Genomic DNA, 20,321 nt, shown 5'->3' with positions numbered 1-20,321 from the left:
GCTGCAAGTCGCTCGTTTCTGGCTGATGCGGCACTTGTACCTGTCTGCCGGTGGGCCAGCTTAAGTGAAATTTTGTAATTGTCTGGTGGGCCAGAGTTAAACATGTCTGTACTAGGGGAAACTGTATGCCAGGTTCAGGGCAGTGTAGAAGTGTTGATTAGAGTATGGACACCCCTTCTCTCAACCCAACTACTCTGCCCCAAATACCTATTTGTTATCTCTTGTGGCTAGTGGCACCTGACACTTCCCAACCCAACTCCAGAAAATTCCTACTCTCTGGTTTCTAGTGGCACCGACTTACCCTGTCACTGATAATGTAGGCCCCTTCCCCAATTAAAAAAAATCTAATGTCTAGTGGCAAATCTTCCCCTCGCCCTTAACTAAAAAAAAACCAACAAAACTTTGATGTCTAGTGACACCCACCCGATTCCTCTCCCTTCCCTTAAGTGAGGCAGTAGCTATACCCACTTGCTCTTGCCTCAGGCACCACCATCTTCAAAATGGCAGCACCCTACCCCACACAGTGTATGTTGGGATGCAACAAACAAGTCTAGTGTGCCATATAAGGGATACATTCCCTTATATGGTTGACTGGCCTTGCCCTGGTGCTTCGTGCCACCATTTTGAGTATCAAGGCATCTTAGGCAGGAGAACGTGGCATTGCTCCTGTCTCACTTAAGGTATGAGAAAGGGGTTGAGTTGGTGTCACTAGAACCAAGTGGAGGAGGGAAGGAGTTGCCGGTAGACACCAAGGAGAGGTTTTTCTTAAACTGGGACGGGGGAAGTCCTGCGGAAGGGGTTGGTGGGGTATGTTGGATGTGCTATTAAACTACCAAGCTACTTTTAATATCAGGAAGGAAAGGGGGAATATCGGGAAAGGAGAGAGATTGGGGCTGATGACCGCCAGGAACTTTTTTTTTTTTAATGTCGCCCTTCCTGCCAATGTCTGAGCCAATTTTTGCTCTGGCACTGACAAGAAGGGTAACATTTCACAAAGAGCTGCAGATTACTGCATTGATTTTAAGGTGGCAATTGTTTGCATACTCATTGCTTATAGCATACCATGGTTGTTTTCCTTTGATATTTTTATGCTAATGCCACGCACTAAGCTGGCTGTACCGTGAAGCTTTCTGCATTGGCCCCTGAGTATTTATGAAATGCTATCATTTAAGGCTAGTGTTGATGGCTAACCTTAGGTGTTCTAGTGCAGAGGTTATCAAACTAAGGCTCAAAGGCTAGAAGTGGCTCTTGACATAATGCACTAAAGAGGATCGGTATTGGACAGACCTGCACAGTCTATGTTCCATATATGGTGATTTGGTGTAGGGTGGGCTGGGGTGGGCATCAATGTGAACTCCACTAATACGGAACAGGAGGATGTTACTGGCCAGACTTTACGGTAGATGTCCTGCAAGCAACGGGATGGTTGGATAGGCTGGAGTGAGCTTGGACGACAACTTCAGAATTTGGAACCTAGGACAATACCAGACTTTTCAGTCTAAGGCCCAGAAATATCAAAGAAGAGACAAGTTAATCTAATAATGTATTTTTAGTGAGTATAACTTATGGGCAGACTGGATGGACTGTCCAGGTCTTTTATCTGCAATTATTTATTATGTTACTATGTGTGGGTCTACTCCATTTCGATTTTTAGCCGATTCAAAAAGAGCAATTCATGCATTAAAAAGTTTGCATGCAAATGATTCACGCGGAGATTCGTCATAATTCCCGACTCTGCCATCCAATTCATCACTGTGAGAACGACTCTTACACATGTGCAGAGCCAGCAGGGGAAGGCCAAACAGGAGAGGCAGGGGATAGCCTCCCGCAACTCAGCTGTTTGGGGCAGGAAAACTTTTTTTAATGGGCACAGATGCCGTGCATGTTACACACGCACAATATCTGCCCAATTAACACCCCCCCCTCGTGCTAATGACTGCCCTCCCTGATGAGCAATGATGAACGCGGCACTTGGAATCCCCCACCACGCACTAGCGAAAATTGGCAGGAGGGATGCCCATTTCCTCCTGCCATGCCCCCCCGAACCGGATGAGAAAAAATTGGCAGGAGGGGATGCCCACTCCCTTCTATCATGCTGACTACCTCCCCATGGCAGCAAAACAGTAGAAGGGGTGCCAACTCCCTCCTGCCATGGCGGCCCCACCCTCCCTGTGCGAGAAAAAATGGCAGAAGGGATGCCTATCTCTCCTGCCTTGCTGACCACCTCCACCATGGCAGTGAAATGGAATGGCAAGAGGGATGCCCACTTCCTTCCACTGGATGTTCTCCTCCCCCCCCCCCATACCTTTTTTTGAAGATGGAAGCATGGTCCTTCCACCATCCAGGCCTGCTGATCCAAAATGGCAGGCCTTCCTCCCTCTGTATCCCATGTGATGCATAGGGAATGGCCTAAGGCCACGATTGGCTCAGACACTTTAGGCCCCTCCCCATGCTGTAGTGAGTTTGGAACTTGAAATATTAGAATCAAAATTAAAATCCTTATTCCTTGAAGAGGAACTGGATGAGTGAAATGTTACTAGTTACATCTACTCCAGATTCCGTACGTGTGGTGATTTTATCCCTTCCCGCGATCTGGCTTGCAGAGAGAAAATACTTACAGCTTTGAGCACCTACCTTATAGAGGCGGAGTCCCAGTCCACATCTCAGTTTTTTCTCTGCAAGCAAACTGTACAATGGGGTTCTGATCTGCTGTGGTTAGCTTTTGCTTGCTTGCTTTTAAAGTTTGGTTTTTTTCTGAGGCTTTGGTGCCCTGAGACCCCTTTCTTGGGAATTCTCTGTCTAGTAAAGGACTCAGACCCATTCTGCAATTCTGCAAGGCAAGCCTACAGGTGAACCTGAAGGGCCAGCTTGCTTTGTTTTCTTCTGGGCTCAGGGTCCGTTCCCCTAGGAGCCAGCTCACCTTCTGCATTTTTCAGTGGCTTGATTGCAGGCTGTGGGTGCCCTGAGTAAGAATCCTCATGGTATCAGGGCGCCGGATGCGTGTTTACCCAACCCTCTCATGTAATGAAGTTCCTGGGAAATGGAGGTTAGTTCATCCGGCTTGCAGCCCAAAGATTCCATGGTCTGGAGGAGTCACAGGAAATATCTGAGGCAGAAAAGTCCTTTTCTTCTTACAGCTGCATTGAAAAAGCTGCAGACAGGCACCAACGGAAAACTGAGTAAAACCCTATTCATTCCTATGGGAGAATCAGAATGGGTTGGAAAAATCACAATTTTGAGTGTTCCTGGGGTTAGAGTTCAGGTTTCCCACTTTCAAAACTCCTTTCTATGTGGTTTTTTTTACACTTTTAAAAATTTCAACAGGCCGTTTTTGGCACAGTTTTTCTGGCAGCTGTCATCTTGGATTTCAAACCATCTTTTTTTTCAAAAGCCTCTATCTGCCTTAAAAAACCCTGATTTTGTTCTCAATCAGCTGGGATGGATTCCTCAAGGGGTGAAGACACAAATTCATGTAAAAATTGTGCAAAATTACCGGCCGAAGGAGCAGGAACCTCGGGTTTAACCTCATCCTTGTTTTCCAGGGCTGGTGAACCACTATGGGTCCGTGAGATGGGTAGAAAATATCACCCTGGACCTTTTTCACATGTTGTTACAAAGCAGAGGTGCATGGCATCTGGAGACCCTGCGAGTGCCCAGCCGGAGGACTTGCAGGCTTCATTTACTTCCCCTTCACCAGGCTTCACTCTTGAATTCGTAAATCTTATGTGGAGAGCCTTTCTGACATGTCCAGGACAGGGGGCATAGCCTGCAGAGGTGCAACCTTCAGCTCAGTTAGTGTCTTATCCGGTGTTTGCTTCTCATATAAGCAAGCTGGCCCCTGACTCCAGAGATCATAAGAACATAAGAAATGCCTTCGTCGGATCAGACCTTAGGTCCATCTAGTCCGGCGACCCGCACACATGGAGGCCAAGCTAGGTGCTCCCTGATGGAGACCCTGTTTACCCGTATCCTTCAATGTGATTCGCAAGAAGATGTGCGTCCAATTTGCCCTTGAATCCCAGAATGGTGGTCTGCGTTACAACTTCCTCCGGGAGAGCATTCCAAGCGTTCACCACTCGCTGTGTGAAACAAAACTTCCTGACATTTGTCTTGGGCCTGTTGCCCCTCAGTTTCAGCCCATGTCCTCTTGTCCGAGTCACATTTGACAATGTGAACAACGGTGTTTCTTGCTCTATCTTGTCAAAACCTTTTAGTATTTTAAAAGACTCTATCATATCCCCTCTCAGTCTTCTCTTCTCGAGGGTGAATAAACCCAGTTTTTCGAGGCATTCCTTGTAGTCCAAATTCTCCACTCCTTTTACTATCTTCGTTGCTCATCTCTGCACCCTCTCCAGCTCTTGAAGGGTGTGATGGCTTGATGGATTTATGCCAATTTTATCCCAGAATTCTGGTTCAGTCTTAGTTGATGCCAGTTTCCTGTTTGGGCCTGACAGCTGTGAGGCATCCATGGCTTTTAACCAGGGGGATCCTCATGTTCGCCACCTTTTCAGGTTGGTCTTTGACCACCACTTTATTTCTGATGCATTGTCGAAGTTGAAGCTCATAACGGAGTCCTCCACTTCCAAATGCTAGGTTATGAGTGGCATTAACGACCAAACCTCCTACTTTCTGGCTCATCCTGATATTAGTGTCTTGGTCATGAAACAGTGGGAAGCGCTGGAGGGTTCATTGTGGAAAGGCCATGGCTAAACTTTATCCAATGACACCCGAGTTTCAGCAGCTCTTTGCCCAGCCAAAGGTAGATTCAGCGGTAGCTTAGGTCACCAAGCGTACTGCTCTTCCAAGCAAAGGTGGTTTCTTGCTGAAGGATGCGCAGGACCGCAGGGTGGACATGGTGCTCAAGAAACAATTTTAGGCCCTGACTGAGGATTAGGGCTGCTGCTGCTGCTTCTTTTGCTTGCGAGGGCCTTCCACATCAGGTTGTGTCAGACACTTAGCGGAGGAGGGTACCTGCCCTCATATTGTGTGGCTTACACTGGTCAACAAAAAAAGGTTTTTCTTTGCTACTGAGAACTTAAGAAGTGTACTTAGTTAATTTAATGATGCTAATTTCAGATCTGTAATTGAAATTCATCTAGCACGTCAGGTTTCTGAGATACACGTTACTGATTTTTTTTAGCCAGTTTGCCATATCGACACAATATTGCAAGTATGAACTGTGTCCCACCAAGCTTGTGTTGAGAAGTGTACTCTGAAAAAAGACACAAAGACAATAAGGAGACATGTTACAGCATATATTTATGCCTCTCTTAACTCGCACAAGAGTGATGTCAGCATGTTCAGAAATGTTTGAGACATTTGCTTTTACATTTGTACTGTACATTTGTCTCTCTTTGCAAGAACCAACAAGTCTCCCATAATACTCGGATTGAACTTTCCCTGATATCTGCTTTCCATCACCTTGATATCTTGATGAAATCTTTCCCCATGCTCATTGCTGACGTCACCAAGATTGGGTGGGAAGTCAAAGGTTAGAATGTAAGAAGTGCATTTTAAGTGACATTCTGTCACCCATTAGCTGATATGCTGTCAGCTTGTTCGCCACAAGCTCAGCATAATTCTCTGATCTGTGATTACCAAGAAAATTCTAAACAACCAGCACGGATGCTTCCCATGCTGTTGATTCAACTTGGGTTCAGCTTCTGTTTGAATGCATCACACTGGTCAACAAGCATTTTGCTACTGGAGTTCTTGTCACCTGTACCTTAACAAGGGCCACATGTGGGGGTAGAAGCGGGGGTAGAAGAGAAGCCTAGGCTAGGCTGAAGTACTGCAGGACAAGAATAGGTCTACTTCTTTAAGGTATATAAAATTAAGTAATTACCATATTTTTCGCTTTATAAGATGCACTTTTTTCCCCCAAAAAAGTAGGTGGAAATAAGGGTACGTCTTATGGAGCAAATACCACAAACACCTCCTCCCCCTGTTTTTAATCCCTGCGCCGTTTCTTCTTCAACATTGGCTCAACTAGCATTAGCGAACTTACCGGTATATTTTTTTCTGCGGAACATCGGTCTTTAGGACCGCAAAGACTACCGCCGGCTCTAAAAGGAGACTGACTCTGATGACAACGCTTTCACGCGGCTCCCTCCCCTCAGGGCCCTGCCTCAGTATGGGCGAGAAGCGCCAACTGCCGCAGCTGCAAAATCATAATAATATAAAAAAGGTCCCAGCTCCAGTGGCGGCTCAGCAACAGAAAGGTTAAAAAAAAAAAAACCCCAGCAGAACAGAGGGCTGATGCTCCCTCTCTACCGCTACCGGCTATTCTAATATGGTACCGAAAATATTGGGCCTTATCAACGGTGTTGACAGGCTTGGCCTGTGCAGGATGTGAAGGGATGTGGGGCAGAGATGCAGTGCAGGGTCTAACAGGAGGACACAGCAGTTCAAAAAGAGGGCAGCCCTGGCTCTTCACAGACACAAGGAGTAAGGAGAGTTTGAAATTAGAGAAACATGATGACAGTGATCAATGCAGGGCTAGTGCAAAGGCATTATGCAAGCTTTCAGCCTTGCCCCCCAGTCATTTTTAGCCTATGCCTGTGGGTTACCAGCTGAAGGCTTCCTCTTCCTTCATGGTCTGGAACTATTTGATGTTGCAGCTCCCTCCCCTTAGGGCTCTGATTCAGTCCGGTGGTGAAGGGAAGCATCTTACCGCCACAGCTGTTGATTAAAAACAGGTACGGAAACTGCTGCTCCTGGTGGAACCTGCTGCAGATGCTGCGATTAAAAACAGGTATGGGGGCCCTGCTGGGATTAAAAAATAGATGCCATGGGGGCCCTGTCTAACCTGTCCCAGCCTACTACTAGTCCACCAGAGGGGGGACAGGGTGCATATATTTACAAGGAGTGTGGGGTTGGGTGCAGAGCCTGGCAGGGAGAATTTGGTTCAGAATGGGGTTTTTTCTTGTTTTCTCCTCTAAATCTAGGGTGCGTCTTATGGTCAGTGCATCTTATGGAGTGAAAAATATGGTAGTAACTGTGTTTTTGCATATAGATATGAAGAAAAAAATCTATTGGTTTAATCAAGAGGTTATCTGCTGTAAAAGGTCTGAACCTAGTAACTTCAATCAGTAATGGATTTCACTTGTGAGAAACAATTGAAGATGAGTGGTAACAAATTTATTAGAGTATTTATGTAGTGCAAACCTAAGGATGGGTAGGAGGGGCTAGGGACTAAACAGAAGATCTGTGGACAGTGGTATTTGAGAAAACAATGTCCAAGGCTGTTATAAATTAGGATAACTTACATTAGTGTTTTGCAACACGTGGGACACTTGTTGGAGGTACGCAGCATGGCCGCCATGGAGAATATTCCCTGCCCGCCCATCTGTCAAAGCTGCGCTGCAGCCGCCGGGGATCCCTCCTTGCTGCCCGCCGCACTCGCTGAAGCCACTGCCGTGGATCCCTGCCCATCCCTCGCACACACCAAATAGCCAGGAGGAAGTGGACGGAGCTAGCTGAGTAACTAAAATCAATTCCTGCAATGACACAGAAATAAGGTCCAGCAGAGCTGTGAGCTTAAATAATCGCAGGACAGTAGAAACATCCACAGATTCCAAGACCCCCAGAGAGATCCGCAGATCCAGTACACAGCCCCTGATCTCCCGTTCCAGGAAGCATTGTACCTGCAAACAAGGGATCAGTCGGAGAAATATCAGGATCTGGGGCCCTCATATCAGGATCAGGTAATACAAAAGCCGCAGCAGGCTTAAGTGAGGCCATGCCCAGATGCACCACACCATCAAGAGATGCCACAAGGGCAGATTGAGACTGTTCAGGGGAGAACACTTGTTCTGAAACTGTGAAAAAAAAATTCATAAGTTTAGCAAAAAGTGTCCGGTTCCTGGGGCGGAAAGTCACCCTTAGATGACTTGCATTTGCGTTTCTTAGGCTGCGGAGGATCTGCAGCCTGGCTAACAGAAGTACCAGCCATGCCGATCCCCAAAAGCAACAGCAGCTGCCCCTCCAGGCGTTTGGTCACTTGCTTCAGGTGGGGAGAAACTAAGTTGAACGCTGTAGCTCATAGCCCCACCCCTCCCAAACTGCAGCACGTGCCATAAGGATGCTCTAAAGGCACTAAATTGTACAATCCTGGCAAGAATTTACATAAGGACAGCCTAAGGATTCCATCCCAGATAGTTCCTAAGCAAAATTTGCAGTTGTGAAGAAGTAGGGAACTTTTTAAAAATATATCTTTATTCATTTTTAAGCCATACATAAGTGCAACAATTATACAATCACATTACATTATAAAAGCACTTAAAATCAATCAGATCTTAATGTATGACAAATATATATATCACCCCCATACTCATTCAAAAATTGCACTCAAATTAAAAATATTTTCCAACCCTCCCTCCCCCCACCCCCCACCCACCCTGGATGTGCATGACCAAAGGGAAAAATCAACAATCACTCTTTGCAAAATTTTGTCAATGGCTCCCAAATCCTCAGAAATTTTTTGTAAAGTCCATGTTGTATAGCCATAGTTCCATTTTAAAAACGTGACACAGAGACTCCTACCAAAAGGTATAGTTCAGTCTATCCCAGTTTTTCCAATTCCTTAAAATCATCTGTATGGCAACCCCTGTCATAATAAAGAGAAGCTTATTATTGTGAGATGATATTTGGCTTTTAGCTCTCATCATAGTGCCAAATAGCGCAGTGCCACTGGATTTTCCATTACTTTGTTTATCTGATCCCAAATGGATCTCCAAAATTGAAGTATCAAGGGACAATAAAATAATAAATGATCTAATGTCCCAGGTTCAAGATGACAGTGCCAACAACACCTACTAGACTTGGAACTATCTAATTTCTGTAACCGAACTGGGGTCCAAACTGCTCTGTGTAACAAAAAAAACCAAGTCCAGATTCGAGGCCATTGAGCCGCAGTAATCTGATGCTTTATCTCAATGCTTCAAATGTCACGAAGGCCAGTTTTTGGTTTCTTATTCAAAAATCCAGATATTAATTTATACCAGTGAGCGGCCTGGTGACCCAGGAAATCCGCCTGGAAACACAGGAACGGCAAACTATACTGATTTATAAACTTTTTCCAGTCAGGGAACCCATCCTGAATGGCCTGCTTCAACTGCAACCACCTATAACTTTGAGATTTATCAATGTCAAATTTTTGTTGCAATCGTGAAAACTCAAGCAGCTTTCTGTCCGATATTACATCATCTAAAGTATGTATGCCCGCCTTCATCCAATGTTTCCAGATGAGCTTAAACCCGCCAATCTGAATCTTAGAGTTCAACCAAAGGGACTGAGAAGTGGATTTATGAATTGGAATATCTGATAAATTGGTAATAAATTTTAAAGTCTTCCAAGTGTCCATTAAAATTCTATTGTCCTTATACAACCTAGGCATCTTGATACTTAAAGCGTGACACAATCTTAGTGGAGACAAGAGTTGACATTCCAACCTTAGCCAGTCTGGAAGATTGTCCATGAGCTTGGGGAGGATCCAATACATACCCTGATGCATTATATAGGCTTGATGGTACCTATAAAAATTTGAAAAATTTACCCCACCCTCCACAATTGGCTTTTGTAAAGATACTAAAGCAGTTCTTGCTGCTTTCCCCAGTCAAATAAATTTTATAAGAATACTATTTAATTTTTTGTAGAAGGACCCCTGAAAAAAACACTAGTAACATACCCATTTGGTAGCAAACCACAGGCAAAATCATCATCTTAACTGTTTGGACTCTCTCCCACCAAGACAAATATAAGGGGTTCCATTGTTCACACATTTCCTTTAGCAATAAAGACTTTTCATTTACTTTCATCATTTCTTCCAGCGTTTTATAAATCCTAGTTCCTAAGTACTTTATACCAGTGGTTCCCAACCCTGTCCTGGGGGACCACCAGGCCAATCGGGTTTTCAGGCTAGCCCTAATGAATATGCATGAAGCAGATTTGCATTCCTGTCACTTCCATTATATGCAAATTTCTCTCATGCATATTCATTAGGGCTAGCCTGAAAACCCGATTGGCCTGGTGGTCCTCCAGGACAGGGTTGGGAACCACTACTTTATACCCTCTTCCTTCCAAAGAAAGGGGAATGAATCAAACAATCCTTTTTGACATCGGGCACCCCCCCCCCCCGCCGTGACCTGAGGTCCCCCCAACCCACCCAAACACTCTTCTTACTTTAGTGTAGCCTCAGCACCGGCACTGGCACCAGCATGTCCTGTGCGTTGGTGCCAGTGCCCGAAGATCTGCCTCTTATGCTGGGCACATGCTCAAGGCCCAGCACAGGAGGCAGATCTTCAGGCACCGGCACCAACGCACAGGACATGCTGAGGCTACACTAAAGTAAGAAGAGGGTTCGGGTGGGTTGGGGGGACCTCAGGTCACGGTGGGGGGGGGTGCCCGATGGCGGTAGGGGGTGCCGGATCACAGGGGGGAGGGTGCCGGTTCGCGGTGGGGGGGAGCGCTCGCAAATCGAGGCGTGCTCGGTTTCTGGGGTGCCCGATGGCAGCGGGGGGTGCCAGATCATGGGGGGGGCCTTCGGGGGGGAGCAATGCCAGTTCTCGTGGGGGGGGGGAGCAGCACTGCTGGCCTTGGAGGGGGGGGAGAGGGGGGGTGGGAACAGATCAAAGCGAGTTTCCATTATTTCCTATGGGGAAACTCGCTTTGATAAACGAGCATTTTGGATTACGAGCATGCTCCTGGAACGGATTATGCTCGTAATCCAAGGTACCACTGTAATCTATTCTGGAAATGATTTATGTACCTGGGAGCAGAAAGAAAATTCCCAATCATTAAAATGAAGAATCCGACAAATATCCTTTAAACCTCACAGGATTATACTAAGTTATCTAGCCCTAATGATTTTAGTATTTTACTAGGTTTTTTATCCAATATCTGATCCATAACAGCATTGAACCTGATGTGAACACAGCCTGTGCCTCAGGAAGGCACAAAATACTGATGTACATTAGATATGCACAATAAGTATGCCATTTAAAGGGCTTAAAATTAGTGCCTAAAAAAAAATATGGTGAGAGAAACCGAAAAGATTGCTTCTTGGCTCTAAAGAAAACTAGAAAACTGACTGTGCCACGAGCTGGCAGTGGGTGGTAAGGCACCTGCAAATGTGTGGTACAGGCGATTTTTGACTTTTTGAAATTCAAAATGATAGTTTCACTTTTCACCATCTGTACTTAGGCTCTGTGGGGGGTGTCACCCAATTTTACCATCCATACCCGGGCTCCGTGGGGGATGTTGCCCAATTTAACTGGGCTCCATAGGGGACATCACCCATCTGTAAGAATTTGCTGCCTGCTTGTCCTGGGATAAAATATAGTATCCCACAGTTAAAGGTCTATCCAATTGGAAATGTATGCCACTATAGCATAATTAAATATAAATGAAGGAAAAGACCTCAGAGATCCAAACCATAGACTACAGTAATGACTATTGGTTATATCTGGATCAAATTCTCTTTCATTATACAAAAATCTTCAATCTTTTTATAGACATTATTTTTTATTTCACTTTTTATCTGTACCTTTTAATAAAAATATATTTGTTTGAACAATCATTTTTTGTTGATTTTTAAATTTTTTCAGCCCAAATGGCACTTGATATAATAAATCTTGCCACTACTGACATGAGTGCAAAAAAAGCCTTTAAGACTAACATAAAAGCTGACTCATGTCGGTAGTGGCAAGATTTATTACGGTATATCAAGTGCTGTTTGATATATGGTTGAAAATATTTTTAAAAATCAACAAAAAATGATTGTTCAAAGAAATATATCTGTGTTAAAAGGTACAGATAAAAAGTAAAGAAAAGAGTGAAATTGAAAAAAAATCCATAAAAAGATTGAAGGTTTTAGAACAATAAAAGAGAAATTTGATCCAGATATAACCAATAGACATCACTGTAGTCTATGGTTTGGACTTCCGAGGTCTTTTCCTTCATTTATATTTAATTATGCTATAGTGGCATGCATTTCCAATTGGACAGACCTTTAGCTGTGTGATACATTATATTTGGGTTTATTTTTTTATTTCTTGGAGTCTTGAATAAAATATAGTACCCCTCTACAGATGGAGTCTGAAAATTAAAGGAACGTAAACAAGTGTAGAAATATAAACTTTTAAGTTACATTTTCTTAACTAGGCAAATCAATGAATATGTATGTGTGAATGGGCTGTGTCATCTGATCAGTGATGAGGTTCTTCTGTTTTGTACAGGTTCTGTCAGGTGGCTTTACTTCAATCAACAATGTGCAGAACCCCAGTAACCCAGAGCCCAGAGATAAAATGGAAAGCTTCTTCCTGGGAGAGACACTCAAATACCTGTATTTGCTCTTCTCTAATGACATGGATTTAATCAGTCTCGAGAAATATGTCTTCAACACTGAAGCTCATCCTTTGCCCATATGGGTGTCTTCTTGAAATAAGTACAGTTGCAAATAAATAATTCCCCTTTATAAGTTCATTTAATATGAATGTGGGGTTGGACATGGCTGCTTTCCTGATTTTTATGTCTTGGATACAATATTGCAAAAGGCCATCCTTAGCCATGACCTTCTGTTCATATTTTGCTTCAAGGATTGGCCTCAGGATTAGAAAATCATGTAAGATTTAAATTTTTCCAACCAATCAAAAGTATACTCGGATCAGCTGTTTTACTCAGAAAGTGAGTTTTTCAAGGTGTGTGTTTGGGGGGGGGGGGGGAATAACCATGACATTAGTTGTCAGTAATGAGATAAATTTGCCATTGCCTTTTGGAAACACAGATGAGCTTTTTTTTTTCCTGTTTCCATGCTTTAAATTAAGGCAGATTCAGAAGCTGCCTTTTCCATTTGATATGAGATGATTTAGCGAGTTAGCCAGTATAACAGACTTTGGGAGTATTTTTTGACAGATGCCAGGAATCTTGGATATATTAGCCTTCATGTTTGTAAACTCGCAACTTTGTGTTTGATACAAACTCTTCAGGAGGAATTGTCATGGACTTATTGAAGGATCATACTGAGATACTGTACTACTTCAGGAGACAGGAGCATTTGTCATGCCTCAGAAATCTTAAGTCTCTAAAGGCAGAAAATTTGCTGTGCCCTGGCTGAACAGGGGTGTAAGTGTTAACTTGAGTTAAATGCATTTGTTTTGCTGTATCGGAGCACTGTGAATAATATGAAAGAGCTGTGAGTACAATTTTTACAAAATTGCTTTTCTTTTCTACTGGATGATTGCTGGTGTTTTGGCGGCTATGTCAAATGGACAATTCTCATTGAGAACTATGAAAATACAATACTATGTATGTTTGCAGTTCACATTTTCCTCTTTTATTAAATAATTGGCCCTGTGCTGTTTAAAGCACATGATCAATAAGCTAGTTACCTGGTTGGACAAACTTTAGGCAAGTCCTTAATCCTCCATTGCTTCAGATACAAACTTAGTTTTGTAAGCCTTCTAAGGACAGGAAAATAATTAAAGTACCTGAATGTAGCTTGTCCTAAATTACTACTGAAAAAAGGCCTGAACCAAATCCCAAATCCCTTCAGCTAAAATGTCTAGCAAGGTTCAGAAACAGCTGTGCTTTGTAAAAGGATTGATTGGCTCCCTGCAACACAACTGTTATGAAGTAACATTGACTTCATAGAATGGTGATGTTTGAATTGTTAAGGACTTATTGCTGGTTTGCCTTCAACGTAGGGTGCATTTTTTAGGTCTGTTTTGAAGCTACAGAAAAATAAACCTGGACATAGGATGATATGGAAGCAGTAAAGCTCAGGTGCTCGGACTGAAGGCTGCTATGTGAAGACAAGTTGTATAGTTCTTCACCCTCTAGAAATGATTTAGTTTACTCTATACCCTGTCTTAATCAGGCTAAAAGCTGTATAGAATATTCTTGAAATAATTATAATAGCTATCTGATATATTTTATCTTGAACTAGATGGGAGAAGATTTTACTGTTTAAGTGAATAAAAAAAAAAGCCATATGAGAGGGTAGGTTTCCTTTTCCTCTCTCATTTTTGCTGAACATTTTAAAATATTTGATCCAGGTGTTATAGCACTCTGCTTGATTTGTATGTAGATCATATCCAGTTAAAATCTTTAATATCCAGTAGTGTTTTCTGACAGCCAGTTGATCTGAGAAACTGTTTACCCTATGAAACCCAAACTGTAAAGAAACAGAAGCAATTGATAAAATTTCAAGTACAGTGATACCTTGGTTTACGAGCATAATTCGTTCCAGAAGCATGCTCGTAAACCAAAATACTCGTATATCAAAGCAGGTTTCCCCATAGGAAATAATGGAAACTCGCTTTGATACGTTCCCCCTCCCTCCCCGAGGCCAGCGGCGCTGCTCCCCCCCCCCCAAGAACCGGCATTGCTCCCCCCGCTCATGAAGGTCCCCCCCGCGTGATCTGCCATCCCCCGCTCGTTCCCCCCCCCCGCTCGCGTTGCACTCTCTCCCCACTGCGATCCGGCATCCACCCACCCACCCAATCACATTTCTTACCCCCATTTGGCACCGGCACCAACGCATAGGACATGCCGGTGCCGGTGCCCGAAGATCTGCCTCCTTCGCGCTGGGCCTTGAGCATCTGCGCATGCTCAAGGCCTTCGACTTCCCGTTCTCTCCGAGATTCTCGGAGATCCGAGAATCTCGGAGAGAACGGGAACCTGAAGGCCTTGAGCATGCGCAGATGCTCAAGGCCCAGCGTGAAGGAGGCAGATCTTCAGGTACTGACACTGGCATGTCCTGTGCGTTGGTGCCGGTGCCAAATGGGGGTAAGAAATGTGATCGGGTGGGTGGTTGGATGCCTGGGGGATGGCAGATCGCGGCGGGGAGGGGGTGCGACGCGAGCGGAGGGTGCCGGATCGCGGGGGGCGCTCGTAAATCGAGGCACGCTCTGTTTCCGAGGTGCCGATTTTGTGAATGTTTTGCTCGTCTTGCAAAACACTCGCAAACTGGTGCACTCGCAAACCAAGGTACCACTGTATATTTTACTGGCTGACAGTTTGCCCTAGCAATGTGATTGTAGCTTGTGGTTACCTGGGGTATGGCAGCATTAGCTTCATCCACTAAAGAGAAGGGCTTGTAAAAGCTTTGGATCAAAATATGGGCAAAAATTAAGCTGAGAAAATCCATTAAACCGAAAGGGAAGTGATTATGTTGGAAGACACAGTTGGGCTGTATATTGTGCTTCAGTTAAGTAGATTGTAGCTGAAAGCACATTATCTTGTGCCGTACTGTTTGGGATATTTGCTTTGTCAAAGCATTTAAAATTGTATCATCTTATCATTTCTATGTCCTTTTAGGGCCACAGATTTTCAAGTAACTTGTATTATCTCAGATCTCTATCCCTTGGCTATTTCTTTTTGAATTCAAAAGGGCCATTTCCTGCAATTGCTGATCAATGAAAATCACACATTGTGTATGTATGAATGTGATAACGCTTCCTCACACTTGAGCAATATCCTGTGATAGAAAAAATTCTTGACCAGTGCTTACTGCTTTTTCCTCTTAAACCCTTGAAACAGGTGATTATGTAGCATCTGCTATGTTAGTACAGCACAGCACTGTATCTGGTAAGATTTTTTTCATGCCAGAAAATGTGTTGGCATTGAGAAATGGAAGTGTAAATATATTTTATGTTGACTCTTAGTGTTGGGATTTCAGGATGTGGTTCTAATTTACACCGGATGTTTTAATGCTAGAAGTTACAGCTTAGTACTTATAGCTTCAGGGTTTAACTCTTATATGAAATGGGTTTCAAATATTTTCATTTCTGTTTTGACAGGGGAAGCTAAAAAAAAGCATACTGTGAGTAAAGATAAAAGGGACCTCTGGATTTTTTAAATGTTGTCTATAATTTCATGTTTCAAGTGACTCTTCCTCAGTGTTTTATAGTGCAGAATGATGGCAGTTGACCAGTTCATGAGACTTATGGTTCTTACAGCTGCCCTTAATAGTAGCAGTAATAAAATTATTAAGATAGACTTTGAAAGCTGTTCGAACAAGCCTATGTTGGTCCATAGAAATGCACAGTACAGACTTGAAAAGCATTGCTAATGGCAGTGGACAATCTGCTGATGGGAATTGGTGACATTTCTTATGGATGCATGCGCATTGCCTGCAGAAATCTACAGTTCTCCAGTGTATGAGACCAAATATAATCCCAACAAAGCAAGCACTTAATGTCACTTAGGGCATTCCTAAGAAATATCCTATAGACTGATGATAATGCGGTAGAGGATCAATAGTCATAATTCACTATAGATTTCAGAAGAGGTTTTTGCAAAGTTAGAGTATCTGGAATAAAAAGTGAAAACGCTTTCAAACCAAAATGTATGAAATTGTGCTGTAATGTATATAAATGAACAAGAAACAAGGCTATATACGAGTTCTAAGTGTATTCTAGAACTCATGGTTTTCAATTGTAAAACATTTAAAGTGAAAGAACATTTTCAGTTCCTAAACTTCTTAAGCCATAAACAATTATTTGAAGGTTAAACCAGCAATTCCCAAACTGTGCAGCATGGTCTTCACTACAACTCACAGGAGAATTGTATGTAGACCCCTTCATAATCGTGGCACCTGTGGAATCTAATCCAAGTTTTTTGCACTTCCTCCTATGAAAAAATCAAGCAAGAGAAAACTGGTAGCAGTACTCACTCCTGGGTAAACCTGGCCATCTCCTCCTCCCTCCTCCATTTTTTGTCTCTGACTGGCAGAGGGTGCCGGCTCACATTCAGTTTCTTTCCTTTCCACGCTGCTGCTTGTCCCTATTTTCAGCATCAGAGCTGTGGGACTTGCCATAGCCGTACCATGCTGGATAACTGTTAGGAGCTGGCTGCTGTCACTGTGATGCCCTCAGGGCTCGAACAGTTCAGTGTTGGAATCTTCAGAGAACCCACCAACAACCAGAAGGCCTAGGGTGAGGGGGTTTAGCAGCAGCACTAAAGTAGGGACATTCCCAGACTGCTGTGGCAGAGAGGAGCAGTAAGGTGAGTGGATGAAAAATTAGAAAATCTAAGTTTTAAAAGAAAGAGAAACCAAATTTATTTATTCATTACAACACTTATCTATATTGTACCTCTTGGCATTTAAGGTCTCTTGTGTTGCTGTTGCACAATAATTGAACTTGAGACAAAGACTGGATTGAGGTTCTCCATCCCTTTTATTGACCTTACACATAAAGCACTGTAACACCGAGGTGGCCTACAAAGAGGGCAGGGAAAAAGATGACCTGAGAGGCCGAGGGTGCTATGAAAAAATTGCTTAATACTAAGGGCACTATGAACCAAGAAAGTTTGGAAACCACTGCCTGATTTACTAAGCTTTTTTATCCCTATAGGCAAAGAACGGAATTCTAAATTCTGTAATTGTTCTCTCCCCATTTAATGCATTCCTGGAATTATTGTCTTATCCCAGGACAAGCAGGCAGCATAGTCTCACTGATAGGTGACGTCACCACGGAGCCCCGGTACGGACACTTCAAGAGCTTGAAAAAGCTCTTGACATCCACACCGCACATGCGCGAGTGCCTTCCCACCCAACGGAGGCACGCGGTGTAACCAGACAGACATCGTGCCTGACCTGGTTCCTGCTAAGACACAAAAGAAAACCCGGAAGGGAATGTCCAAGGGTTGTGCTAATAAAAATAGGGATGATTTTCAGGTTAACCACCAGGGGGAGCCTGAAATCTCCCAGGATCTCTTGGAAGAGCCATATCTAGGTCACCACAGGAGGAGCCCAAGAGCCACAGGCAGGTCTGCTGACTCAGGTAGATTAGGGCGTGCCCCTGCAGTACAAAAACCAGCAGCTGAGAGCAAGCAGGGAGGCAGGCTAGGGAGAAGGTTCAGACCTTTACTCCCTGAGAGTCTCCTCGGGCCAAGCAGGGACGATACAGCCTCACCTATGGAGGTGCAGGAGGCTGGAGAATTGCTGGAGGACGTCTATTCTGATGATGATCTTCCAATGGAACTTGACCACCTGCCTGAGGAAGTAAATCCTACTGAGGAAGTCATGGAGGTTGGTTTTTCCACCAGCTGCAGATCCTAATTGGCAGAAACAGTGAGTTTGTTTTCAACTCCCTTTGAAAGTGACTGTGGGCTGAAATTGGACCTTTTGGGATTTTGCTTTGTTTTTCTTTGGTGGTGTTTTTTTTGAAGCTTATAGTGTCTTGTTTTGGGAGAGGTTAGCTGTTACCTGGGAGGGCATTTTGTAGGCTACAAGATAGCTAATTGAAAGCAAACCTGGGACACTTTTCCTTGCCTGGCAGTGCAGTGAAAGGCTGCCAGAGGCTTCACTTTGAAGCACTGTGTATAGTAAATTCAGTGACTTGAACTCTGTTTGGACTAAAAAGTACAACCTGTTTGGGAGCAGGTTGCAGTAAACTCTGAGGTGAGCCTAACCTCAGAGTAGGATAAACCTGAAGAGGAAATAGTAAAGAAGGCAGTGGAACCTTTATTCTTGGAACTCTTTATTGCTCTTTCTTTTGATTTTGGACTCCTTGAAGGTTTATAAGAACATAAGAACATAAGAACTGCCATCTCCGGATCAGACCCATGGTCCATCAAGTCCAGCGATCCGCACACGCGGAGGCCCAGTCAGGTATACACCTGATGTAGTTTTAGTCACCCATATCCCTCTATGCCTCTCATAAGGAGATGTGCATCTAATTTGCCTTTGAATCCCAGCACAGTGGATTCCTTGATAACCTCCTTTGGGAGAGCATTCCAGGCGTCTACCACTCGCTGCGTAAAACAGAACTTCCTGACATTTGTCCTGGACTTGTCCCCCCTTAGCTTCAAACCATGTCCTCTTGTCCGTGTCGCGTTGGACAATGTAAATAATTTATTTTCCTGCTCTATTTTATCGATGCCTTTCAGCATTTTGAACGTCTCGATCATGTCCCCTCGCAGCCTTCTCTTCTCAAGGGAGAACAGTCCTAGTTTCTTGAGTCGTTCCTCATATTCCAAGTTCTCCATACCTCTTATTAACTTCGTTGCTCGTCTCTGCACCCTCTCTAACAGTTTTATATCCTTCTTTAGGTTGGGAGACCAATGTTGGACACAGTATTCCAAGTGTGGTCTGACCATTGCTCTATAAAGCGGTATTATGACTTTCTCCGATCTACTCGTGATTCCTTTCTTTATCATGCCTAACATTCTGTTTGCTTTCTTTGCCGCTGCCGCGCATTGTGCCGACGGCTTCAGGGTCCTATCTATCAGTACACCCAGGTCCTTTTCTTGTTCGCTCTTACCCAGAGTTGCGCCTGACATTCTATACTCGTATTCCTTATTCTTACTACCTAAATGCATTACTTTGCATTTCTCCACGTTGAACTTCATCTGCCATTGATCTGCCCATTTCTCTAACTGATACAAGTCGCTCTGGAGTTCCTCGCTATCCTCCTGCGATCTGATTGCCCGGCATAGCTTTGTGTCGTCTGCAAACTTAATGATCTCACTGGATATTCCGTCTTCCAGGTCATTGATATAAATATTAAATAGGATCGGCCCAAGCACGGAGCCCTGGGGCACACCACTAGTCACTTTCTCCCAGTCTGAGAACTTTCCATTTATGCCCACTCTCTGCTTTCTGTTTTCCAACCATTTGCCTATCCACCTTTGTATATCTCCCTCTATTCCATGGCTTTGTAGTTTCCTGAGAAGCCTTTCATGTGGAACTTTGTGGTTTACTTACCTGTTTGTTTCATGTTTTTCCTGATTTTTTGTTGGAAGGAATAAACCTGAAGTATTTTGATTTACTACCTTTTTGAACATTTTGGTTTATTTTTATGGTGTCAGTCCATGCCTGCAGGGTAACTCCAGTCCGGGTCACACGCTAGTGCTTTGTTGTAACCACTGAGGGGTGCTGGTGAGTTCCGATCTGACCACAGTAGGGGTTACAGCGGTCCCTAAGTTTTTTTAAGTTTCCGCGGAGCTAATAAGTCGTGTTTTCAATGGCTATTGAAAATTTTATTTCGCTGCCTTCCCGCTCTCGCGGTTTCCTAACTTTTTGTCAGTTTCTTTTTCTATTGTTTTTCTAATGTTTCATTTTCTTTACCCGTTTTCCTGTCTGTGTTTCTTTTTCACTCCACTCTTCTGAGAGTGTTTCTTTTTCAGATTGTTTCAATCTTCCTAATGCTGTTTCTTTTGTACAACAGGCATTCTCCTGTTTCTGTTATGCCACGGATCGAACTACATTCTTGTACTCCTCAGTGGTCTTTTGTTGTCCAGTGGTCCCAGGCAAGTGCTTGTCTCTCCACACATGTATATCTTTCATCTCTAGTTTCTACGGAGGTTCCCTTTTT

At 43.8% G+C, this 20,321-nt stretch overlaps 1 protein-coding gene across 1 annotated transcript in view; it reads left to right on the top strand.

The window, feature by feature from the left end:
- Window positions 1-14,044, top strand: part of MAN1B1 (mannosidase alpha class 1B member 1) — a 245,232-nt gene extending 231,188 nt beyond the window's left edge. The window contains exon 13 of the mRNA XM_033961549.1: window positions 12,237-14,044. Coding sequence (XP_033817440.1) covers window positions 12,237-12,440 — 204 coding nt within the window. The 3' untranslated portion in view covers window positions 12,441-14,044. The remainder of the gene's footprint in view (window positions 1-12,236) is intronic.
- The last annotated feature ends 6,277 nt before the right edge of the window (window positions 14,045-20,321 follow it).

This window comes from Geotrypetes seraphini, chromosome 10 (assembly GCF_902459505.1).
Source record: "Geotrypetes seraphini chromosome 10, aGeoSer1.1, whole genome shotgun sequence".
NCBI classification, from domain to species: domain Eukaryota; kingdom Metazoa; phylum Chordata; class Amphibia; order Gymnophiona; family Dermophiidae; genus Geotrypetes; species Geotrypetes seraphini.
This window is presented reverse-complemented; position numbering and strand designations above follow the sequence as displayed.